This window comes from Kickxella alabastrina (assembly GCF_025024165.1).
Source record: "Kickxella alabastrina strain RSA 675 chromosome Unknown BX661scaffold_10, whole genome shotgun sequence".
Classification (NCBI taxonomy): Eukaryota; Fungi; Kickxellomycota; class Kickxellomycetes; order Kickxellales; family Kickxellaceae; genus Kickxella; species Kickxella alabastrina.
In genome coordinates, this window is record NW_026251481.1 from 397,621 (window position 1) to 419,952 (window position 22,332).

The window sequence follows — 22,332 nt, forward strand, 5'->3', positions numbered from 1 at the left end:
CAATATGCGTTACATTTAACATAACCAAACTCTGCAGCCCTATCATATCTACGCGGATAAGCATGTCCCTGAAATATAAAAAAATTGCACCATAACTGATCCTAACATGTCATTTTTTGTATGGACTTGCGCGTCGGCTGCAAACACTCCGCTTTATCTTGTTTTCATCTGTCACATTCAATTCAACGCCTCTAGCCACAGCTATAACCCAAAACTCTTGTACGCACTTTACTACGCCTTTTGTCGTCGAGCCATCAATCTAGCTTATTTTATTCTTCTTTTGTATATTATTTTGACCAACTGTGAAATGGGTGTCGTGCGGAACATATACCTCAGTTGGAAGGCACTGCGCTTCCCCTGGCGCAAAGACGTATTCAAGGGATCGGATCTTGAAGGCAACTTATACTTTGAGCGAATGTCGCAAAGCACAGTTCGTCCACGCCGTGTTGTTGTGTATAGGGAGAACTTTGCCATTAGCGATTACAAAGACGACATCATCCCGGTGCAATGGCAAGCGTGGATGCGCCATACCAGGGATCAGCCGCCGTCAATCAGCGAGCTTGTGCAAGAGATCCAGCGCCGCCAGCGTCTTGCGGAGAATGTCCGCAAACTGGATCTTGCGCGGAAGCAGTCTCAGGGTGTGCCCGAGCTGGCTGGCCAGAGTGAAAAGAAAGAACAGCCTACAGTATTCCAAAAGTCGGCTCCCGGCGAGAGCTACCAGCCCGAAGGCTGGACGCCATCGCCGCCATCCAATGAAGCGCCCGCCTCTGGCCGCTGTGCAGAAGGAGGAAGAGCGAGGGGCGAAGTCGGTACCAAAGAAAGTGATGGCCGATAACCGCAACGCAACATACAAAATGACGTTGCCTGGCTCGGCAATCGCCATGTTGGTCTGATCTGATCCACTCTGATCCACTCTGATCTGTTTCCACCCTACTCCTGTCCAAGCGACAACAACAAAAATACAAAGAACTGTTTCTTCAGTGTCCACGTGTCAGCAATGAAAATCTGAAGGATGTCAATATTTTTCTTCTCCTTCTCTGCAACTCCGCTTATTTTTCCAATTCGAATTCAATTTTCTTTTTTGCCAATGTCAGACCTCAAACTTGTATCAAGCAACCGCTGCTTTGACGGCGAGGTGCGCAAATACACGCATGCCTCCTCTGCAACAGGATGCAAAATGGCATTCAATATTTTCCTTCCTGACACTGCAATTTCGAGCAAGGACAAGGTGCCCGTGTTGTACTATCTGTCAGGACTCACATGTAATGAGGACAACATGATCACCAAAGGCGGCGCGATACCGTATCTGTCCAAGCATCAGATTGCGCTGGTCACACCCGACACCAGCCCTCGTGGCGCTGGTGTTGAGGACGAGGATGGAGACTGGGAAATGGGCATAGGCGCAAGCTTCTACGTGGACGCAACAGAAGAGCCGTGGAGAGCCAACTATAAAATGTACACCTACGTGCAGCACGAGCTCCAGCAACTGGTAGCTGAGAGCTTTTCGATCGACAGCTCACGCACCTCGATCTTTGGACATTCCATGGGCGGCCACGGTGCGCTTGTCTTTGCGCTGCGCAACCCCGGCCACTATAGGAGCGTGTCTGCATTTGCTCCCATCTGCCATCCTACAACCAGCAACTGGGGCCGCAAGCAGTTTTCCGCCTACCTGGGAAGCAATGAGTCGGAATGGGCACAGTACGACGCCACCGAACTGGTCAGAAGCTACAACGGACCACAGCTTCCCATTCTCATTGACCAGGGCGATGCCGACCAATTTTACAGCAACGAGCAGCTGCAGCCCTCACATTTTGTTGTTGCTTCAGAGAGCGGCAAGCACCAAGTCAAGCTCGAGACGCGGATGCAGCCTGGCTACGATCACAGTTACTGGTTTATCCAGACATTCATGAAGGATCACATATCATTCCACGCCAAAAACTTGCGCGAGTAGCTGGTTGTTTTTAAACATAAATAATTAATTCGACATGGCAGCTTAATCTAATGGTTTTTACAATATTGTGGCCCAATTAGCACGGCTTGTCCGTGCACAGTGCTCCATAGTGGCGCTATGAAATTACTGTCTCGCAATTTCGGGCGACATACTTGTGTCTCAGGAAATTAAAAAATATGCAGTGCATATGTGCAAACACCAAATAATGCGCGATATTGAAAGTTTGAACAGTAAACACAATATTAGTACATCTTGGCTGGCACGACCACGACCACCATTTTAAAAGAAAAATAAAGGGAATACACATATGCGACAATTTATTACATCGATTTGACTTTGCTGGGCGCGTAAAAATAAACGACACAACATTATTCCCCACTTTGAATGTTTCATTGTCGATACCTATTATTTCCTTCTAATAACAACATTTTCGTATTGTCGTATATTTAACACATATCATTTACGTATTATATTTTACGCATCGTTTTCCTTGGCCTCAAAAACAATGGTGTTAAAATTTTGGAAACGAAAAAGCATAACCGACCACGCAAGTCAACCCGGCGTGAATGCAAAGCTTGCCTGCAGGGAGAGCCGGGCCTCATTTTTATCTCGCGCGTTTTTCTGCTGGGTGACGCCTCTTCTGGTGCATGGCTGGAGCACCCCAGTTCAGCTAGAGTCCCTTCCAGATATTGGCAGACACAGCGAAATGGACCCAGGAATGATAGCTGCCAGATTCCACACCGAATGGGTAAAAGAGCAGCGCCGAGTCAAGTCAAGCCCCGACAGAAGGAGTCACGGACAAAGCAGGGTTCTGCGAGCTCTGCGTCAAATTGCACTTGTGCCGCAATTATTCGGTAAAATCGGTGCCTGCCTCTTTGGCCGCGGTCGCGATCCTGGCAATCGCAGCAACGCTACCTCTCAACTGCCCAGCCTTGCGTGCTCATTGTATCCGCTAGTGTCAGGCTATCTTGCAAGAGCCTTGTTTGCGCGGCTGATAGCCGAGCTCATCCCTGTCTTTATTCCAATTCTCGTCAAGCTCACCACCTCATTTTCTCAGCACAAACGCACGGCCATAAAACACGCACTCAAAGCAGGCCAGGCGACTATTCTGGCCAACGGCACCCAAGCCCCGGTACTAGAAGGCCCTCCAAGCTGGCAGGGCTACATCCTGGCACTGAGCATGTTTGCAATGCTTTTGCTATACTCATGGTCGTTCCAGTGGTTTTTCTTTGAAGTTGGCAAGGCAACAATTGTTGTTCGCACTGCGCTGGTGTCCGCAATATACCGCAAGTCACTTGTCCTGTCTTCCCAGGCTCGGTCGCGGCTAACTCTGGTCGACTAACTAATCTCGTGTCATCAGACATGAGCCAGATTGAGCGTGGCGTCACTAACATGCTAGTGTGCATAACCATACCTATCCAAGTTATTGCATCCATTATAGTACTAGTGTACATGATTGGCCCAGCAAGCATCAGCGGATGGGTTCTTGTTATAGCATTTGTGCCGGTGCAGATGTGGGCATCAAAATATCTCGTCGGGCTGCGCAGGCGTGCTGTCAAGTACACCGACAACCGCATACTCGCAACCCGTGAAGCACTGCAAGGAATGCGAGTTGTAAAGTTTTTTGTGTGGGAGGACACTGTGCTGGAGAAGATTCAGAGAATACGCACCAAGGAGGTTGCGCTGATTGCCCGGCTCAACCTATTTCGATATGGACTTATTTCGTTAGCACTGCACTCGCCAGTGTTTGCGTCCATCCTGACATTTGTGATATTCGTGCTAACCGGCGGGAAGCTGCGAACAGGCCCCGTTTTTGCAGTGATTGGGATATTCAACTCAATGTCAGTACCGCTCAGCTGGCTTCCGGGTGCATTAGCCGAGACCCAAAACTCGCTTGTTCCCTGCAGAGAATAACTGAGGCATTGCTTGAAGAGGAGCTTGATCAAACTCCCCTCCCACAGGCAAGCCTTGACATCGCTGTGAGGGTGAGCGGCGGGCACTTTGCATGGAAGTACCACCCTCCCTCATCCAACACTAGCAGCAGGCCAGGTCTGATGGCCCGTAGTCTGGATGATAAATTTGAAGGCGATACTAGAATACAGGATACAGGTGTGGGACTGCAGAGCTATCGCTTTCCTGCAGATCAAGATGCAGCCGGCATTGAAGAGGACCCTGCTTCTTTCAGTCTGAGCAGTATTAATATCGAAATACAACATGGTTGTTTAGTGGCAGTGATCGGCAGCGTTGGAAGCGGAAAGAGCTCCCTGATGAGTGCGCTGCTTGGTGAAATGAAGCGTGTTTCAGGCACACTGGCATTTGGAGGCTCACTGGGATATGCACCACAAGTGCCTTGGGTCATGAACTCTACAATCCGCGACAACATTATTTTTGGTTTGCCTTTTGACGAAGAGAAGTACCTGAATGTCATAGAGGCCTGTGCATTAGAAGTTGACCTTGCTGCACTGCCCGCCGGTGATTTGACAGAAATTGGCGAGCGAGGAGTCACATTGTCTGGTGGGCAAAAGCAGCGTGTTAGTATTGCTCGAGCAGCCTATTCTGATAGCGACATCACCCTCTTGGATGACTGTCTGAGTGCGGTGGACACCAGGGTGTCGCGTATCATTTTCAAACACTGCATCAAGGGGTTTCTATCGAGAAAAACACGCATTCTCATCACAAATAGCTTGGATTATCTCCCAGCATTTGATCTTATTATTACCTTGGATCGAGGGCGTATAGTCGAGCAAGGCTCATTTGCAAATCTGATGGCTTTGGAGGGGGTAACTGCAGCGATGTTCAAGTCATTTATGAGTAACGACCAGGAAGCCATTAACCGCGCCAGGGCAGCAGCCATGTACACAACAGACAGCTCGCTTCACACTGCAACGCCAATTAAAGACTTGTCTGAAGATAATGATCATGACCGGTTGTACGACTTTTCAAATATCTATGGACATGCAGAGACACCGCTGCCTGAGTTGGCGTCGGCATTGGCGTCGGAGTCAGAATCTGCATCTGCATCTGCATTGGCACTGGTAGGAAACAATACAGGAGTGAATAATTTTGGCATGAGCGGGAGCACAAGTGGAAGCAGCAGTCTGGTATCGGGTACCTCTGGCAACTGCAATGGCGAGGATAAAACAATTCCAACCAACACCAGCAAACCCAAACAGTGCAAGAACAAGCATAGGGTTACCGAAAAGCTTATGAGTGACGAGGAAAGACTAACTGGACAGATTTCAGTATCGACATATCTAGCCTATATTCATGCCGGCGGTGGATTTGCCCTATTTTCTATGGTTTTGTTGTGTCTGGCCATCTCCCAGGGCTGTCGCATTGGGAGCGACTTTTGGATGCGCCTGTGGATTCGGCATCGGCATGATGCAGGTGCCACCCACACATATATTTGGGTCTACGCATTGTTTGGTGGACTGCAATTGCTCTGGTTTGGCTTGTTTGCTGTGCTGCTTGTGGCAACAGTATACAAAAGCTCAAAATGGCTCCACTCTCGGGCACTTCATCGAGTGGCACACTCACCAATGTCATTTTTTGATACCACACCTTTGGGCCGAATCCTCAACCGCTTCACACGTGATGTCGATTCGCTGGACCTTGCGCTGTGCGATTTCTTTCGACAGTTTTACCAAAACATATCTCGCTCTATCGGATCATTTGTCTCCATTTCTATCCTGGTTCCAATATTCCTCATTCCCTTAGTGCCTCTATTTTCCCTAAGCTGGGCGTTAATATACGTGTATCTGCGCACATCAGTCGAGATACAGCGTGTCGCTGCAATTTCTCGGTCACCTCTATATTCCCACTATGCCGAAACACTTCAGGGACTGGCAACCATCCGGGCATTCAATGCCCAAAATCGATATGTCAGCATGATCGAAAGGGCACTTGACGATGCCAACCGCCCGCAGTGGTACGCGTTGGTTGTTCAGAATTGGGTCTGGCTGCGAGTAGACCTCCTCAGTCATCTGCTGTCATTGGTGGTGTGCCTCATTGTCGTTGCGCAGCCTGCTAGATGGGATGCCGCTGCAGTTGGCTTGCTTTTAATACAAGCAACACAGATGGGTGCATATGTGACCTATGCTGGCCGCGGCTGGACCGAATTGCAAAACAACATGAACTCTATTGAACGAATAAACTACTACGCAACAGAACTGGATCAGGAGCCCGGGTATAATGGCTCGGACACTGAGCGAGAGCCGGGATGCAACCTCCTCGGACCAGTTGCTCCACCACCAGCACCCAGCACATGGCCAGAAAGAGGGACTATCATTATACGCGATCTTTCAATGCGCTACCGCCGAGGACTCCCACTTGCGCTCAAGGGCATCAACATGGAAGTGTACGACGGCGAAAAAATAGGTGTTGTTGGTCGCTCCGGTGCGGGAAAATCAAGCTTAATATCAGCCCTGTTCAGACTGACCGAGCCATCGAGCGGCAGAATATTCATCGACGCCGTCGATATCCAGACGCTGCATCTGAGCCGGCTTCGCAAGGCAATTGGAATTCTGCCGCAAGATCCTGTTCTCTTTGATGGAACTCTGCGAACCAATCTTGATCCCTTCCACGAGTTCAGTGATACCGAGATTTGGGACATGTTGGACCAGGTCTGTATGCGCAGCCAGGTTGCCTTGCAGCCAGCCAGACTCGACATGGCTATCGGCGAGGGAGGGGATGGTCTGTCAGTCGGCCAACGCCAGCTGCTTTGCCTGGCAAGGGTTCTGCTTCGTCGACCAAGGATATTGGTTCTCGACGAGGCCACCGCAAACGTTGACCACGAGACTGATGCTGCCATCCAGCGCGTCGTTCTTTCTCGAGCCCAGGGAATGACTGTTATAAGCATTGCGCACCGCCTTCAAACAATCATCAACTATGACAAGGTGTTTGTAGTCGATGACGGCAGGGTAGTTGAGTCCGGGACGCCAATCGCTCTGCTCGAGCAGCACTTGCACCCCGAACTCAGTGATATTGAAGCGTTTTCAAATAATGAACAGCCATCCGTTTTCTACAATATGGTCCGAGAAATGGACGACGATGCCCTGAAATATATGCTAACGCAGGCACAGGCTGCTGAAGACAGACGGCGCGCAGGCCTTTAGCCTCTATACTTGTTTTTAGACATTTCTACTCAATTTTTACATCCGCTACATCCATTTTGAATGTGCGAACAAACCAATATACTTTGCTAACAATCAAATGGCAAAAGAGAAACGCTAAAGAAAAAACTGCGACATATGCACGCCACCTCAGCATACAATGGCATTTGTCGGATGAACGCTTAGCGGGTGCGCTGTCTCTTCGCCTTGCCTGGCCGCTGGACCTTGAATTTATTAGTTGACCCTGAGAAGCTCGAGCTCTTGTTGCGACCAGCGTTAAAGCCGCTCATATCAGCCGCGCTATCGGCCGTGTTGTTCTTCATGCCGCGCTTCTTGCCGCCAAAGCCAAACTTCTCGTTCTTGACCTGGCGCCTCTTGTTGGGCATCGGCTTGCCTCCCTTGGCCTTGGTCTTGTTTCCATAGCCTGTTTTGGACTTGCGGTCATCGTCAGAGTCGATATCAATCTCAAAGTCGTCGGCATCGCCAAGATCGCCGCTGCGGAGACGCTTCTTGATGGTAGTGATCTTGTCGAGCGATGCCTTCTTCTGGTCCTCGCGCTCCTTGATCTTCTCCTGCTGGATCTTTTTACCGTACTTGCGCAGCTCGCGCTGCTTCTTGGCCTCCTCGGCATTCTGGATGCCCTGCTGCTGGTCAAGCAGCTTCTGGCGGATCCTTGCCATGTGAGAATCAGACTTCACCATCTCGGCGAAGTAGTCGACGGGCCGCTCAAATGGAATTCCGAACTTCACCAGCTCCTGCTTGCCCCGAAGCACTGCGTCCAGGCCTTGTTGGTAGAACTTAAGCTCACGGTCCAGATCATTGTCGGCCTTTTCCAGGACAATGGGGGTCAAGCTGGTAATGTCGCAGCGGTGATTCCATTGCAGCTCCTTCTGGGAAATCTCCTCCAGCAGCGCAGACAGTGCGGTTTTGTGGTTTATAAACTCCTTCTTGGGCTCAACCATCATGGAGTCCGAATCGAGAGCGGCCATCTCGAGAGCAGTCTCCTCGTCCTCAAGCACAGAGTCCTCGTATGCGTACTCGTTGTCTGACATTATTAGCAGTGTTTAAATTTTGTCCAAGAGTGCTTCTGGCAAGTGCTGTGTGTGTGAATATAAGTATACTAGACTGTTTCTTTGCGCTCAAAATACGGCCAAAACAGATGGAATTCAATGGGTCGAAAAATATGTACTATGACAGAAAGGGAAGAGAAAAAAGCAAAAAAAGGAGAATGGCAAAAAAAGGAGTGGAAGCATGCAAGGCGCAACCACGATCCAGTGGTGAGGAGGTAAAAAAAACCTTTCATTCAAAATTTGATTGATTAACGCCTTGATCGAAACCATTTTGCGCCAACCCATACCCAACAGCGTGTCTTTAACGTTTGTTTGACAGTCAATAAGGCGCTATAGTTTTTTATGCTGATCACCTCTGTATTCATTGCTTCTTCCTTCCTCCGCAGCCGTACTAAAAGACACTAGCACCCCTGTTGCTGAGTTTTAATTTTGGACAATATTTGTATTATCTCTTTGATTTCTTGCCTCTACACAACTTATCCTTAGCCAACAAGAGTACCAAATGGCAGAGTCGCTGCAGTCACTCCCAGACATTATTGGGGATGAGGACACCCAGCCCTCAGTCAACCACAACAGAAGAGGCTCGGATGTAGCATTAACAGGCCGCAACGAGCGAGCACTGCAATTCTTGACTTCGATAACAACAAGCAACGTGGTTGATGCTGGGTATCGGGCTGCACACAATGCAGCGCATAATAACTCGGATGGCATCCGTTTTAACTTTGATCCACAGAGAATCTTGGGACATGACAATGTGGTCAATTCAGTTGTGAGCGGCGTGGCTGCGGACGTTCAACAAAGGAATTCTGGACAGATCCTGCGATTCGACAACGGCGAGGCTGCGCTCTCTGGCGAGTACACGAATGCCGACAGCAACGACACGGATGCCAGTGGCGGCCCGGTTGATTTTGGATTCCAGAGGCGAGTGTCGTACAGCCAAACCGATTATACGGATGTGCGAAACTGCCACCACCCGACTGAGTTTGTCATGATGAAGCCCTCATCGTTTCCTATGGTATTCGCCTCGATCAAGCCATTTAACGGAAAAGGTGATGACAAGTACAGATATGGGGCAAGTGCGGTTTCAGATGGGTATGTTATGCTGTATAAACGCTGCTGTTATTTTTTTGGAGCCCGCAAGTTGTGTAATTTTGGTGAGATAGTATTTTACATGCCGCTGACGACATTAATATCGACTTATTGATTCTACAACACCACTGCCGCCATCACAACAATGTAGCGAGCGCAAGTATGGCATTACTATAAACAAGAAGGTGAGTTATGTAACATGCAGCTATTACTATTGAAACCACTATGCAGTCAGAGGCTTGTTAATTAAATGATCGATATTTTATGTGTTTGCCATTTGTAGGACCTGTCATTTGCTCATCTTTTGCATCCTCTGCGGACCATAGCGTAAGTGTACAAACGAAAACCATTTTTGCAGATTCTGTGTAGTTCCCAACTTCTGTTCATTTGTATTCAGCAGCAGCAGTAGTGCTTGACCAATTTGATTACTACAACTTGGACTTGAGCATGGGGGTGAGTGAAATCAACCCTGTGTTTTGTCAATATTCCGGCACAATATACTTGATTGTTTTCTGGCTGCTTCTTAGTAACAGTCCGTACGTAAATCTAAAACATCTATTGACTAATATGTAGACCAGAGGCTGAGCATGACTCTGGGGGAGCCGTGGGTAACGCATATCAGCCGAATCGACTTGACGACCCCGGGCTGCACAAGGGGCTTCAGCGCACAGTTCTTGGGCTGACGGGGTATATGGGCACCATATTTGAGTACACCCGGCCAGACGACCTGCGACAAGAGCTCAATGACCACTTTAGAGAGACGCATCCCGAGCTGTATGCGGCCGGGCTAACTCTTGATCAGATTCGGCGCTTGAGAGCACATATGTTGCGAGTGACCCGCGAGCAAGATCTCGAGCTATCAACTGCAGCTATAGGCTGGGTTTACTTTGAGAAATTGATATGGAAAGGATACGTGGCCAAGGATAATCGTAAACTCGTTGCTGGTAAGTTTTTAATTTTTAATTTGCTTCTGGCCGACATTGAACAGCTGGTGGCAGGCAGCCTCAGTCACGCGGCATAATTGTGGGGAGCGAAGCATTGTTCGTTCTGCCTGCAGATATTGTCATCTGCGCTCTAAATTTATTGACATTATCGAAGAGCATGACTAACATTTTTAAAAATTACTTTGCTATTTTTTGTTATTGGCCATTGAGCATTTTGCATGTCTCTCAATACGAAGCTACTTTGAATTCAGAAGCCGAATTTATTGTGCATAAAATAGCGTGAAATGAATAGTTTTCACTTCCGCAACAATTCCACTCGCTGATTTTCTGCCGACACTGTCACCGGGCGGTATCACACGAGCAACGCTCAGTTGATTTATTTGACAACCTACTCCCCCCCCCAAAAAAAAATACGCATTGTGTTATCTGCCTGTTTGTCTCCAACCATTACTGCAAAATAAACTAAATTGCGGATATTTAAAGTGCAAGGTAGCATGCCTGTGAGGCACTTGTGGAAGCTAACACTGAATTGAATAAAATTACATTTCATTGTGATGTGATGATATATTGTTCCTTTATGTTATGTTTTGTGCTGCGGTATGGTATGGTATGGAACACTTCAATGTATAGATTTCAACTTGTGTTTTTTATATTTATATCCGCACGTGCATACATTTTCCGCAAATACGAGTCATTAATTTATCTTGTTTTATTCCCGAGCTTTATTTTATTCCCGAGTCCTAATGGTGGATGTTTTTGCCTCGTGCTTTTGCAGAGGCACCAGTGCATGTGTATGCAACATCTCTGCAATGGTCTTGTGGTAGCGTCCATATTGCTTTTTGGTTGGCGCATTATATTTACAAAAAATTGTCATCAACGTTTAATTGCATGTGTATCTATCTGTCTTTTCCTTTCATTCTGTGCGTTTTATTGTTGTTACATTTAGAAGCAATCAAAATTTACAGACATGACGCATTGTATGAGCAACATTCATTTTGTCTGTCTTCAACGTTTATACTCGAATATCACGTCCATTGCGCGTGACGCACGCTTTCATTTTGAACACTAACATTGTCAATACATTCTCTGACATTCAAACATCAATGTAGCCGTCTGTCTGTTCCTCGCATTGAAAATCAATGAGAGCCGCGAAGCACCTGTTTCTCGATCACTTCAAGTAAGTAAATGCATATGTGGCCACATGTGGCACTTCCCAACCGATATATTTGTGTAAATGGAATGTTTCCATTGTCTTTTTGTCGCAATTAATATTTAAATCCGGAATTTGTCCACCAAATGCAACTTATTTGCGTGTGCATGTGCATGGCATATGCGCCTGGTTTTTTATTTCCAATTTGATGCGCATAATTTAGTTTGTATTTGCCCTCACTCGTGTCTGCTTATGGCGCGAATGTAAGCACTCTTTTACAATTGTAATTTATTTGGTGTTTTTGTTAATGGTAGCTGTTTATCTACTATAGACAATGTTACATACACTGTAAAAACTGTTTTGTCAATTAAAAAACTCTGTTTTTTGTTTGGGAAACTAGTTTTTTGTCACAATGAATGTGTTTGCAGCCAAAACCCGGCGCTGAGCAACTGTGCAATCCCAAGCAAGTTTTGAAGTTAATTAGCTGATATCACACATGCTTCGCTCATATTCAATGTTTATGTTTAATTGACTTTAATTTGTGAGTAGGCTATCCAGCGGCGCTTTGAGGTATCTTCCAAGTCGATATTGGATCAAGAGTTTTCGGTCTTTGCAGAACTCGACTTTTCGCTGTGGGTCCCTCGCCGTGAGTTTATGCCGCATTTTTTGCGCATGTTTGAAGTTCTTGGTAAGTACCCCCGACCATACGGATATTTAATGCTGATAAAATGGAGCAAAGTTAACACGTTTATATGTTTACTAATGCCTGTCTGCCTGGACACAAGCACGAACACAAATTACTATGCATCATTTATAGGCCTGTACCGCTCGCTTGCGGACTACCTTGGAGACAGCGACTTTTTTGCATAAAAGCTTCAACTGATCCTAATCGAAGAATCTGATTAATACGGCGCGCGATCAGCTTTTTTCTTTCTCCTTTTTCACTTTTTTTTGCGGGCTATACCCAGGATCATTTTCATTTCCAATTTGCCCTTATTATCGCTGGGACAGTTTTTTTATACCTTCTTTTGTTTATCACAGCATTCAATTCATTTCAATATTGCCAAACTTTTTCCACAACTGAATAACAGCATTTTGAATACCAAAAAACCGACCATGGTATCTTCCTCAGAGAACAAAAGAAAGCAGCCATCATCAAAGACGACCCCGAACAAAAAGTCTGTTAAAAGTGCACAGCCAGATACTGCTTTCGAGCGTGTAGTCGTGCCGCAGCGTTTGGAAGCCAAAAGTGACAAGCAGGAGTCGAGCGACATGGATCAAGACAGTGAGATTGAGACCACCCGCGTTGGCGAGCAGGAGGCGACTGCCGTCGAGGACGTTGCCACAACCAGCGACGAAGAGAACATGGCAGCTAATATTGAATTCCACGGCTTCCGCAACGCCAACCACAAGCAGACGTCAAGCATGCTTCCTATCGCACCCAAAGTGCCCAAAACCGCAGCAGAGCAGAGTGAGACATCGCGGCTGATCGTGGTTTTGGAGGCGGCGTCGCTGGAGACGTACAAGGTTGGAAAGAGCAAGGACGCCAAGTACCAGCTGCTTAACTGCGATGACCACCAGGGCATTCTAGCCAGAATGGGCCGAGACATTTCCGAGTCGCGTCCTGACATTACACACCAGTGCCTGCTTACCTTGCTGGACAGCCCGCTGAACAAGACGGGTCGCCTCCAGGTGTATATTCACACCACCGGTGATGTGCTCATTGAGATTAGCCCGCAGGTGCGCATTCCCCGGACGTTCAAGCGCTTTTCGGGCCTGATGGTGCAGCTGTTGCACAAGATGTCTATTCGCTCGGTCGACGGCCACGATAAGCTGCTAAAGGTGATTAAGAACCCTGTGTCGCAGTATCTTCCGCCTGACGCCGTCAAGATGACGTTTTCATACGACGCGCCGACCGTCCACTTGCAGACATGGATGCGCCGGAAACTCAAGCCAAACCAGAGCATCGTCGTGGCCATTGGAGCGCTGGCGCACGGCAAGGACAACTTTGCCGATGCCTACGTTGACGAGAAAATTGGTATTTCGGAGTACCCGCTTAGCGCGTCTGTCGCTTGTGGCAAGCTGACCTGCGCACTGGAGGACATGTGGGGTATTCTTTAATTGCAAGATGAATACAACAATACCAGGCATTGTAACCAAGTTTAAAATACACGCCGCTTTTAATGTTTAAAATGAATAACAAATGCAATACACTATAAATTAATATATAAAAGAAAGACAATGGGCAAAATGAATTTTTTTGTCGATGGTGGCAATATTTTTTCACCAGGGTCTCCAGCCGCGCGGGCTCTTCTCTCTGCCATTGGCCGGGGTTGCTCTCTGAGCTCCTGCGTCTTGCCAGACATCCTCACCACATATTTCCAGTTGGTGCTGCTGCTGCTGCTGTGGAGATGCTGGCGCTGTGGGGCAGTGCTGCTCAGCGACATTTTGCAGCGAGATGTCTGACAGCGGGGTCAAATGAGGCAACAAGCTTGCGCTCTTGACAGAAGACACGGAAACTGCAGCAGTCGCCAAAACATCAATTCCCATTTTGGCCTCGCTGATCTGCGAGTCCTGGTAATAGCGCTTGCAGGACGACGGTGATTGCCGACCCCCGCTTGCCTGCGAGTATCTGTCCTGGCAGTGCTTCTCACGGCTGGTTGCCATCGGGTGTGCAGCCGGTCGGGCTCTGCAGTCACCAGAAGCCAGCGGCCTGTCTGCCAGAGCATGACCCTCAGGCTGGGAGTCAAGTGGGGAAGTGTATGAGCGCATCCGATGGGCAGGCTGGACTGTATACTTTGCCGTTCTGGACCCTGTGTCAGCCCTGGCACGCGTCTCTGCAAGTATTGCTTGGATTGATGGCAGCTTTGTCTCACGACAGCCGGAGTCGGCCACGCTTTGAGTTCCATGTGACCAGACAGGGGGGCGGCTACGGTAGTTTCCCTGCGATGGCGACGGTGAGCGCTGCATCCCAAGCCTGCGGTGGACATGGTTCTCGCTAGCCGGCGTGTTTTGAGAATAACGAGAGCGCACCTCCAAATAGCCTGTGCTCTGTGTGGGAGCGAGTGGGGATGTGGCGGCGTACGCATGTACCAGTGCTTGAGAGTGACCATCGGCGCCAGAAGCGATGCCGTATTGGCCAGCAACCCGCTGATAACTCGACACTGTGTTCCGCCGGTTGACGTGAGAGTGCCTGTCATTAGATTTATGGCTATCGTGCAGTCGGCCTCCGTTGTGGTTGTGGCTGTAAGTGCTGTTTGGGGAAACTTCGACCACATTTGTTGATGCAAATGCCGACGACGCTGAAATTGGCGTGCGTATGGGATACGTATAATGCGGAGACCCCGCGTCCGGGTGATAGTCGTGCTGATAGTACGCGTTTGTGGCAGGTCTTGCGTATGCGGCGTTCGAATACTCTGCAGAAAACTGCGTCTGTAGCGAATGGGAGGTCGGCGAGTGTGGTAGCGACAATGTGGCAGCACTGCTGAACCCGGTGACGTCGACTACCAGGTTATTTGACGAGCGGCTGCGGAATGCTGGTGCTGGCGTGGACGCGTGTGTCTGCAAGGTCCCGCTCCTGTGATGAGTGGCGGTGTGTATGTCGAATGTCATGATGGGCGCGGCGTACGCGTCGACAGATTCAACAGACCCAATCTGACGGGTGTTGCCATCAGTCAGCGGCTTGGAATGCGTGCTGGAAAGATGGTGGGGATGTGAGTGCTGGTAGGGCGCAAATGCTGGCTGCAGCGCAGAAGTAGAAGCAGAAGCCGATACGGACGGTCTGTTGATCATGCCTGCAGTGTAAATTATGGCGGTATTGTTGCGAATCTGCCGCTGCTGCTCAATGCGCAGGCGATTGTACTTTGCACGGCGGTTTTGGAACCACACCTGGACTTCGCGGTTTGTCATGGCAAGTTTACTAGACAGCTCCTCGCGGATGTCGTGCGTCGGGGTGTCGGTTTTTTCAAACACGGCAGTCAGCTCCTTCAGCTGCTCAGGGGTGATGCGCTTGCGCTTGGCCTTTTTGAACTCGGCAGCACTGGACTCCTTGATGACAATGTGTGTGTAGCGACCGACTGAAACAGGGTTGCTGGCACCGGCGCTGGCACCAGCGTTAATGCTGGGATCTTCGGCGTGTCTACTGCTGGTTGTAGCGCGCGTCTCCACTCCTCCAGGTATAGGGCCGCGGTGCATATATGACGACGATGTGTGGATACCGGCAGCAAATATCTGCATGTTGTTGGCCATATGTCGATGTTCTTAATCTCGGGATAGGTGTGTCACGGGGTGCTACTGCTGCAATTGTGTGCAGAATTGGGCGACAATAGTCAATTTAAGTTTGCTGCGCACACACACACAGGCAGAGCTAAATATGAAGAGAAAAATACAGGTCAGATCCAAAAGTGCAGAGCGAGAATTGGGGATATGATAAATAATCACGCAAGGGCTTGGGTACAGCGTGCAAGATGTTGTAGGCGATTAGTGACTGGAATATGAAGAGTATAAAATAAGCCAAAGAGAAAGCGTACGTGTTAATAGATGTTGGGTGTCAAGAAGAAAAGAAAAAGGAAGAAAAACGCGAGCAGACTAGCACAGATGAAAGAGAAAATAGCAAATTATTATATAAAAAGCAAAAGAATATGAGAATGAATGGAGCGGGTATTAAAAATCAATGTGCGTGTAATAAGTGATGTTCGAACAAAAGAATATGTAGAGTGCTAGTTAGAGTATGAGCCGTGAGAATTAGTAAGTGGCTAAAAAAGAGAGACGATTAAAGACAAAGCGGCGGGCGTGAGGTAGAGTGGAACAGAACAAGATGGCTGGAGTCAGAGCAAGAACAAGGATGTTAGAGGTCTTTGTGCTGGCAGCGCTTTGGCTGCTTTGACAGTTTTGGCTTTGTTTTGCCCACTAATTGTTTCTACACCCAACAACCAAAAAGAAATAGTGTAGTCAAAAGTGCAGATTGAACGAGATGCTCGGCTCACAATACGGAGCTTTAAACACACAACGAAAAGTGGGCGATAGAATAATTGTGGCAAATAATAAAATATATATATAATAGCGGCTATTGTCAATAGAGGCAGAGATGTGGAGAACAGAGTGGGATATTTGTAGACGCAAGAAGAGCAAAACAACACAAGGAAAGAAAAGGAGTAAAAAAAGCAAGAGAGCAAAAGAGCAAAGACAAAGTAAGTGGTGACAGGTCTGGCAATAAATAGGAATCAGACTAACCGCCTTGAGCAAAGACGGGATGCACTTCATGAGCAGCGGGGACAGGGGAAAGAAACGAGGAGGAAGTGAGCAGATGCTAAGCGCTGGATATAACCTTTTTGCACTCAGTAGATTCATAATCGCCATTAAATGCTGCAGCTTGGGCTCGTGCTCCTCTGTTTGATGGAAGCGGTGCCCTGCCCTCTCGCCAACCACCACACGGTGCCCGCCGCCACTCCCCCGGGGCGCAACACCCGGGCTATGTTGCCACCCCCCTCTCATTTCCACTTCCACTCACAGTGTCTGCTGTGCTGCGCTGCGCTTTTCTGCTCTGCTCAGCGTGCCTTTTCTGCCTGCGCAATTTGGTTGCACTTTTGTTATATCCAGACAGTGTGGGCTCTGGGGCGGCAAAAAGGGCGACAGAGGTCCAGGCATCAGACGCAATTTACAGTTCCACTCACTCCCTGTTTAACGATCCCAATGTGTTAGTTTCTTGCCACTGCTGAAAAGTTGAGTCACAGTGCGAGTGGGAGCGATGTTCAATCATAACTGCCAAAAGGCAAAGGAAGACAGGGCACCATAAATGAAGTTTCTTTGGGTGCACGTGTAAATTAGATATCACCAAGTTACACGCCGCTTGCCCCATCTCCATCACAGCATATATTGCAACATCAATCGCAATTATCCTCGCATTTATTTTTCTCGATAATTTTAAATTTAAAATTATAATTGCGCATCATATCCAAGCTGATATATGTGCCGGATTTATTTGGAAAGCTACAATTGTGATTTGGTGGCAAAAATCGCTTCTGCTAAAATGGAAAGCATGTTGTGATTTGCAGGTATCCCGAAAGACGACATTGCCCATTTGGGGGAGGTGGTTGCACAGCTACAAATACGCTGCCGCCTGCACACCCCTTTGCCATCTTGGTATGTGGAATGCGCATAAAAACAGAGCTGGCTAATGCATGCACTGCAGGATGCTCAAAATATCCCGCCCAGCGCAAGCGGCGGTAGCGCGATTGGGGAGGGGCAGTGCTGGCCGATGCAGTACCGCAAACAAGACTACGAATTGGAGTCTCTGCGTGTTGGATGCACCTGCACAGCAGCGATCGTTGCCCGCGCAGATATTCCCAGTTCGCTTGGCGGCGCATGCGAAAGGGGGTCCTGCATTTGCAGGATATTTGTAGTATCATTATTTTATTTAGTGTTAACCTTAATTACAATGACAAATTGGGTAAAAATGTATTAAAATGTATTAAAAAAAGAGCTGGATTAGCAGCCAAGAAAACGGAACAGAGGCCAGATACCCACCGCCGGGGTTTATTGCTGCCGCCCTAGTGGCCCTTGCCAAACACTGGCGCGAGAACCCAGTCGTGCAGCACCCACACGAGCCGCTTGCTCCATTCGCCGTAGACAGAAACAACCTGCGGTACCTTGGTCTTGAACGCAAGGCTGGCAAACATGCATGCCACCAAAGGGAAAATTAGCGGTGCGCCAATGACAAGGGTCAAATGCTTGGCAATTATTTGGCCGATGGTGGTAGCGACGTACGGCTTGATCATCCTGAGCTGCTCAATGTACTTGGCATCAAGCCCATGCTCCTCGGCGCCGTCAACAATGATCTTGTGGTAGCGTGCCGAGGGGTGGTATCCACATGCAGATGTGTGGGCGTCGATGAGCGAAATGCCCGATATGGCCCGTCCATCGTATGTCTCGCATGCAATCTCGATGAGCTGGTAGCCAAAGTCGCGGCTGCCATTGCCGCCCTCTGTGTTGACGATATGGTCGAGCTCCTTTTTTGTGATCAGATGGGCGATGCAGTGAAGAGGGGATCCAGCCTGGCAGTCAGACATGCGGGTCTCCCCAAGAAGTGTACTGTCCTCAGCAGAGCCGTTACTGTCGTTCACTGGGAGTATGGTGCCAAACCCCGGCTCCCAGTAAGGCAGGCCGACCATGTCGAATGTCAGCTGGTATCCAGGAACTACCACCGGATGCGACTCAACAGGGAACACCTGCCGCCGCCCCGAAAGGACCTTGCTGCTCATATTTGCGCCGTAACCTATATTAATGTACCAGTCTAATTAGGGGCATTTGAAATGAAATCATTGAACACGTGAAGCAAAACTTTGCGCCACAACCTTCTATTTCCCCCGCCACAACCAAACCATCGGTTGAACCCTGCCCCGCCCACCTTGGCCGTAGCAAGGGATGAAACAATGCGGGGCTGCTACTACTGTGTCTACATACCAAGATACCACACCATCCCGTTGGTGTCATTGCTATCACCTGTGTGTGTGTTTGTTTCTACTGCCGCTGTGGCTACGATGTTAGCAACTGCCTCTGTGGACATGTTTTGAGCAAAAAATGTTATAAATGGGTTGGTAGTGTGTAAAATTGTGTTTAAAAGATACTTGAATCCAAAATTGGCCATTTGTTGGCCAGATGTTCCCCTTTTAGTGTCTGTGCTTGCCAAGATTTCTTGGCAAAAAAATTTTAAAAAAAACTAAATACAGCGCCCTTTTCTTGGCGAGCCTCCAATAGCTGACAAATTATATATTCTGTCTCTGGCTCTTCCAAACAAACAAATGCACCCCACTCCACTCTGCAAGAAATCAAGCGGCGGCCGACCAATTGCCGTGGTTATCTCTGTACAATTTTGATTTAATCAGATGCTGAAATAATCGCCTGTCATGCACAATACCATTCATACCTGCTCCACCAAAAAAGACTGCACTCGTATGTTGAAGTTGTCATTTATGTCAAATTCAAACCTCAAATTCCCTTTATCTTCACGTTTTATTAATTTGAACTCCATTTTTTGCCTCAGCGGACTCGCACTCAACCGGTTATACAGCTCTCCGGCTCAAGTAAATAGAAACACCGGGCAAACGGCCGCCCTCCTTGTAAGAGCTGGACTACCAACTGGGAAAAGTGGAGGCGACAAATGAACATTGGACCACCGCTACAGGCCAATGACATAAATAACGGCAGCAACAACAGCAAAGAAATCGAGGCCGCGTCGCAGCAGCTAACGCGGAAGCAGGCCGGAGCTGTCGGCGCGACGACATCCGCAGTTCGCGGAATTCTGCTGCAGCCGCTGTACCTGTGGTACCGCACGCCGCTAAAACTGTTCAGGCCGCTGCGCGTTGACTATCTGGCCACTGCTCGTGCGCTGCTGCCCCAAGAGGTCCTATCGCGGCGAGTGAGCCTACGGGGCTCGACTTTGGGCATGATTGCAAACGCTGTCAAGCAGCGCGGGTGGTCGTTTTTGCCCCGCTACGTGATTCAGCCAATGCTCGCTAACTGGATCGTCGGATTTACTCTTTTTACGACATACACTGCCACGCTACCTGCCGCTTACGCGCGGGCGTCTAGGCAGTATTCCATCAGCAGCAGCGAGCCCCTGCCATGGCATCCGCCGTTTATTGCTGGTGCTATAGCTGGGCTTGCGCAATCGGTTGTGGCCACGCCACTAGATTCGCTCCGCATACGCTTTGAGGTTGAGGACATGGTCAATGGTCGCTACCACAGTTGGTGGGGATTTGTCAAGAACCAGCTATCTGACGCCGGATGGAAAGGGCTGTATCGCGGCCTGAAGCTCACTATGGCCAAGGACGTTGCCGGATATGCTGGTTTCTTTGGCCTATTTGAGTTGATCAAAAACGAGACTATCGACCTGTATCGTGACTTGGTGCAGGTTGCGTGCACCGCGGATATAATAAAGTCCAACGCTGATATAAGCCGCCTAACCAGGGCACGGGTGGCAGAGCTGCGTGGTTTGCTGGATCGGGAGCCAGAGCGCATTGAGGGCCAGGGCTGGATAATCCGCAACCACATCGTCGTGCTACCTGTCTTGCTGCTGCCGCCAGTACTTGGAAAGCCGGCCTGCATTTTGTTTGCGGGTGCCATTGCTGCTGTGGCCTATCAGGCTGTTGACTACCCGCTCGAGCAGTTCCGCGCGCTGCTGTACTCAGAGGTTGCCAGCGGAGAGGTGATGCAGCAAACAGTTGCGCGGCGCTTTCCCTACAATAACACCGGCAGCAATGTCATTGAAAAGGCGCTTCCCAATACACGGCCGCAGGGACGGATTCTAGCTCAGGTCACTCCGTACAGAGCAGCATGGAAGTCGCTGGTCGACACTGCAGTCCGCGAGTACCCGCACCCAGTGCAAAGCGGTATTTATAAGACCATTTTGGCTATGCGTTATTTGTACCGCGGCTGGCTTGGTGTCTCGCTGCGCTCAATTCCAGCTGCATCCGCGGGCCTTGTTATATACGAGATGCTCAAAAGCTCTCTGTGAAATAAAAATTGTTGATATGAAAAGCACATGACATTATTTTCTGCCCACAACTTACTAACTTGCAGCAGCAAAAGTGTTGCACCGACCCAAATTTGCGCGCATTTTTCGTTGGCATTTTAGACGGACGATCTGTTGCTAGCTATCGATATTCACCTTTTACTCAATTTTTAGTCCTTATATTTTTGCAAGCTCCAAAACAGGCCGGGATAACCACGCAGCATTCAAAATGTCCTTCAAGTTTAACTTTGGAGTCAGTGCCGATGGCGAGAGCACGACCGCCCACAATGACTGCGCCGCCGACACGATGTGCATTGATGAGGACGTGCAGCCAGCGCTGTCCGCGGCCCCATGCGAAATCATTCCACTGGCAATCCCAAGGGTCTCTAGCCTTGTTGTGGATGCCATTTACTACGGGCAGCAGCGCCTGTGGAAGCGCCAGATTGATGATGTTCAGTTCCAACTGGCCCAGCAGGACTCGATGGACGAAAACGAGAGCAGCCTTATGAGGCACGCCATTGCCAAGGACAAAAATGCTTCGGACGTTATAAAGGGAGTGTACGAGGGCGGACTGAAGACCTGGGAATGTAGCATTGATCTGCTCTCCTTCCTTGTCGAGCACCAGAACGAGTCTCACATGGTGCTGAATGGCGCGCGTGTGCTGGAAATTGGATGTGGCACTGGTCTTCCCTCGCTGCATATTCTAAAGACGGCTCCTGGCGCGCACGTGTGCATGCAGGACTACAACAGGGACGTTTTGGAGCTAGTGACAATGCCTAATGTGCTTGTCAACACCGTGCTCAGCCCTGCGGGCGGCAGCATGGGCGATGAAATACACGCTGATGATGACACTGAGACATGCGAGATTGATATTGACTTCCGCCGAACCCAGGTACTGTTTGGTGCCGACACGGACAAGATTATCGGCGAGCGCGAAGTCCCAGAACTCACCCCTGAAGAGGCCCGCGAGGCTGACCTGCGGCTTCTGGATGGCACCAACATTGCTAGTCGGTGCGAGTTTGTCGCTGGCGACTGGTCCAACATTGAAGAGGAGCTGCGCCGGCAGGGCCGCGAGCACTCGTTCGATCTGGTTCTGACAAGCGAGACTATCTACGACACCGATAGCTACAAGAGGTTGCACGATCTTCTGGTGTGTGTGTTGGCTCAGCCCGACGTGAATGCGCAAGCCGAGGGACAGCGAGTGCCAATGGTGCTTGTGGCGGCAAAATCGATTTACTTTGGGCTTTCGGGATCGATACTCTCGTTCAGCCAGTATGTCAGAACCCGTGGTGTGTTTGATTCGGAGTGTGTATGGCAGAGCGCGGCAGCATGAATCGGGAAATACTGCGCCTTACTTGGATAAACTCAAACTAGGGGCGAATGCAGCGAACAGCTTCCGACTAGGTACTCTATCACACCTTCTCGCACGCAATATATTTCTATTATTATTATCCAGTGTCTTGCACTTCAAAAGCCCGTCTAGTTTAAAGGCCTGTTGCGCAATTT

At 49.1% G+C, this 22,332-nt stretch overlaps 13 protein-coding genes across 13 annotated transcripts; 8 read left to right on the plus strand and 5 right to left on the minus strand.

Annotated features, from left to right (window-relative positions):
- The first annotated feature begins 166 nt into the window (after positions 1 to 166).
- On the plus strand, positions 167 to 1,041 carry BX661DRAFT_182058 (uncharacterized protein). The gene has a single exon (XM_051535880.1). It carries the CDS (start codon positions 308 to 310, stop codon positions 833 to 835), a length of 528 nt encoding a protein of 175 aa, XP_051391946.1. The 5' UTR covers positions 167 to 307; the 3' UTR covers positions 836 to 1,041.
- Positions 1,042 to 1,045: 4 nt separating this feature from the next.
- On the plus strand, positions 1,046 to 1,994 carry BX661DRAFT_182059 (s-formylglutathione hydrolase-like protein). Its single transcript, XM_051535881.1, has one exon. The coding sequence runs from the start codon at positions 1,088 to 1,090 to the stop codon at positions 1,949 to 1,951; it is 864 nt and encodes a 287-aa protein (XP_051391947.1). The 5' UTR covers positions 1,046 to 1,087; the 3' UTR covers positions 1,952 to 1,994.
- Positions 1,995 to 5,151: 3,157 nt separating this feature from the next.
- On the plus strand, positions 5,152 to 6,891 carry BX661DRAFT_126813 (P-loop containing nucleoside triphosphate hydrolase protein; the record flags this gene model as incomplete). Its single annotated transcript, XM_051532477.1, has 1 exon — positions 5,152 to 6,891. A coding segment is annotated over one exon (1,740 nt), but the record flags the coding sequence as incomplete, so codon positions are not given.
- Positions 6,883 to 8,301, minus strand: BX661DRAFT_182062 (eukaryotic rRNA processing). Its single transcript, XM_051535882.1, has one exon. It carries the CDS (start codon positions 8,112 to 8,114, stop codon positions 7,245 to 7,247), a length of 870 nt encoding a protein of 289 aa, XP_051391949.1. The 5' UTR covers positions 8,115 to 8,301; the 3' UTR covers positions 6,883 to 7,244.
- Positions 8,302 to 8,461: 160 nt separating this feature from the next.
- BX661DRAFT_14188 (uncharacterized protein) lies at positions 8,462 to 10,495 on the plus strand. Its single transcript, XM_051532907.1, has 4 exons — positions 8,462 to 9,224; positions 9,373 to 9,406; positions 9,505 to 9,548; positions 9,795 to 10,495. Exons 1-4 carry the CDS (start codon positions 8,635 to 8,637, stop codon positions 10,240 to 10,242), a joined length of 1,116 nt encoding a protein of 371 aa, XP_051391950.1. The 5' UTR covers positions 8,462 to 8,634; the 3' UTR covers positions 10,243 to 10,495.
- Positions 10,496 to 12,308, plus strand: BX661DRAFT_14189 (uncharacterized protein). The gene is made up of 3 exons (XM_051532911.1): positions 10,496 to 10,772; positions 11,275 to 11,342; positions 11,865 to 12,308. Exons 1-3 carry the CDS (start codon positions 10,748 to 10,750, stop codon positions 12,183 to 12,185), a joined length of 414 nt encoding a protein of 137 aa, XP_051391951.1. The 5' UTR covers positions 10,496 to 10,747; the 3' UTR covers positions 12,186 to 12,308.
- A 432-nt stretch (positions 12,309 to 12,740) lies between these two features.
- Positions 12,741 to 13,436, plus strand: BX661DRAFT_193809 (Nep1-domain-containing protein; the record flags this gene model as incomplete). Its single annotated transcript, XM_051537811.1, has 1 exon — positions 12,741 to 13,436. One exon carries the CDS (start codon positions 12,741 to 12,743, stop codon positions 13,434 to 13,436), a length of 696 nt encoding a protein of 231 aa, XP_051391952.1.
- A 1,725-nt stretch (positions 13,437 to 15,161) lies between these two features.
- Positions 15,162 to 15,341, minus strand: BX661DRAFT_132007 (homeobox domain-containing protein; the record flags this gene model as incomplete). Its single annotated transcript, XM_051532580.1, has 1 exon — positions 15,162 to 15,341. A coding segment is annotated over one exon (180 nt), but the record flags the coding sequence as incomplete, so codon positions are not given.
- A 573-nt stretch (positions 15,342 to 15,914) lies between these two features.
- On the minus strand, positions 15,915 to 16,923 carry BX661DRAFT_14209 (uncharacterized protein). Its single transcript, XM_051532923.1, has one exon. The coding sequence runs from the start codon at positions 16,806 to 16,808 to the stop codon at positions 16,266 to 16,268; it is 543 nt and encodes a 180-aa protein (XP_051391954.1). The 5' UTR covers positions 16,809 to 16,923; the 3' UTR covers positions 15,915 to 16,265.
- Positions 16,924 to 17,036: 113 nt separating this feature from the next.
- BX661DRAFT_182074 (uncharacterized protein) lies at positions 17,037 to 17,762 on the minus strand (the record flags this gene model as incomplete). The annotated part of the gene is made up of 1 exon (XM_051535883.1): positions 17,037 to 17,762. A coding segment is annotated over exon 1 (229 nt), but the record flags the coding sequence as incomplete, so codon positions are not given.
- BX661DRAFT_182078 (uncharacterized protein) lies at positions 17,763 to 19,021 on the minus strand. The gene is made up of 2 exons (XM_051535884.1): positions 18,777 to 19,021; positions 17,763 to 18,588 (listed from the first exon to the last, which is right to left on the minus strand). Exons 1-2 carry the CDS (start codon positions 18,958 to 18,960, stop codon positions 17,864 to 17,866), a joined length of 909 nt encoding a protein of 302 aa, XP_051391956.1. The 5' UTR covers positions 18,961 to 19,021; the 3' UTR covers positions 17,763 to 17,863.
- A 452-nt stretch (positions 19,022 to 19,473) lies between these two features.
- Positions 19,474 to 20,829, plus strand: BX661DRAFT_170858 (mitochondrial carrier domain-containing protein; the record flags this gene model as incomplete). Its single annotated transcript, XM_051533656.1, has 1 exon — positions 19,474 to 20,829. One exon carries the CDS (start codon positions 19,474 to 19,476, stop codon positions 20,827 to 20,829), a length of 1,356 nt encoding a protein of 451 aa, XP_051391957.1.
- Positions 20,830 to 21,133: 304 nt separating this feature from the next.
- Positions 21,134 to 22,159, plus strand: BX661DRAFT_143013 (uncharacterized protein; the record flags this gene model as incomplete). The annotated part of the gene is made up of 2 exons (XM_051532980.1): positions 21,134 to 21,718; positions 21,845 to 22,159. The coding sequence occupies 2 exons, from the start codon at positions 21,134 to 21,136 to the stop codon at positions 22,157 to 22,159; spliced, it is 900 nt and encodes a 299-aa protein (XP_051391958.1).
- Positions 22,160 to 22,332: the final 173 nt, after the last annotated feature.

Coding starts and splice junctions, on each gene's coding strand:
- BX661DRAFT_182078 (XM_051535884.1), bottom strand. CDS start 18,960: ATGGCCAATTTTGGATTCAAGTATCTTTTAAACACAATTTTACACACT. Junction 18,589..18,776: donor CGGGATGGTGTGGTATCTTG/GTATGTAGACAC, acceptor ACATTAATATAG/GTTACGGCGCAAATATGAGC.
- BX661DRAFT_182062 (XM_051535882.1), bottom strand. CDS start 8,114: ATGTCAGACAACGAGTACGCATACGAGGACTCTGTGCTTGAGGACGAG.
- BX661DRAFT_14189 (XM_051532911.1), top strand. CDS start 10,748: ATGTTTTGTGCTGCGGTATGGTATG. Junction 10,773..11,274: donor TTGTGCTGCGGTATGGTATG/GTATGGAACACT, acceptor ACATCAATGTAG/CCGTCTGTCTGTTCCTCGCA. Junction 11,343..11,864: donor CTGTTTCTCGATCACTTCAA/GTAAGTAAATGC, acceptor ATTTGTGAGTAG/GCTATCCAGCGGCGCTTTGA.
- BX661DRAFT_14209 (XM_051532923.1), bottom strand. CDS start 16,808: ATGAGAGGGGGGTGGCAACATAGCCCGGGTGTTGCGCCCCGGGGGAGT.
- BX661DRAFT_182059 (XM_051535881.1), top strand. CDS start 1,088: ATGTCAGACCTCAAACTTGTATCAAGCAACCGCTGCTTTGACGGCGAG.
- BX661DRAFT_14188 (XM_051532907.1), top strand. CDS start 8,635: ATGGCAGAGTCGCTGCAGTCACTCCCAGACATTATTGGGGATGAGGAC. Junction 9,225..9,372: donor GCAAGTGCGGTTTCAGATGG/GTATGTTATGCT, acceptor ACAACAATGTAG/CGAGCGCAAGTATGGCATTA. Junction 9,549..9,794: donor CATCCTCTGCGGACCATAGC/GTAAGTGTACAA, acceptor ACTAATATGTAG/ACCAGAGGCTGAGCATGACT.
- BX661DRAFT_182058 (XM_051535880.1), top strand. CDS start 308: ATGGGTGTCGTGCGGAACATATACCTCAGTTGGAAGGCACTGCGCTTC.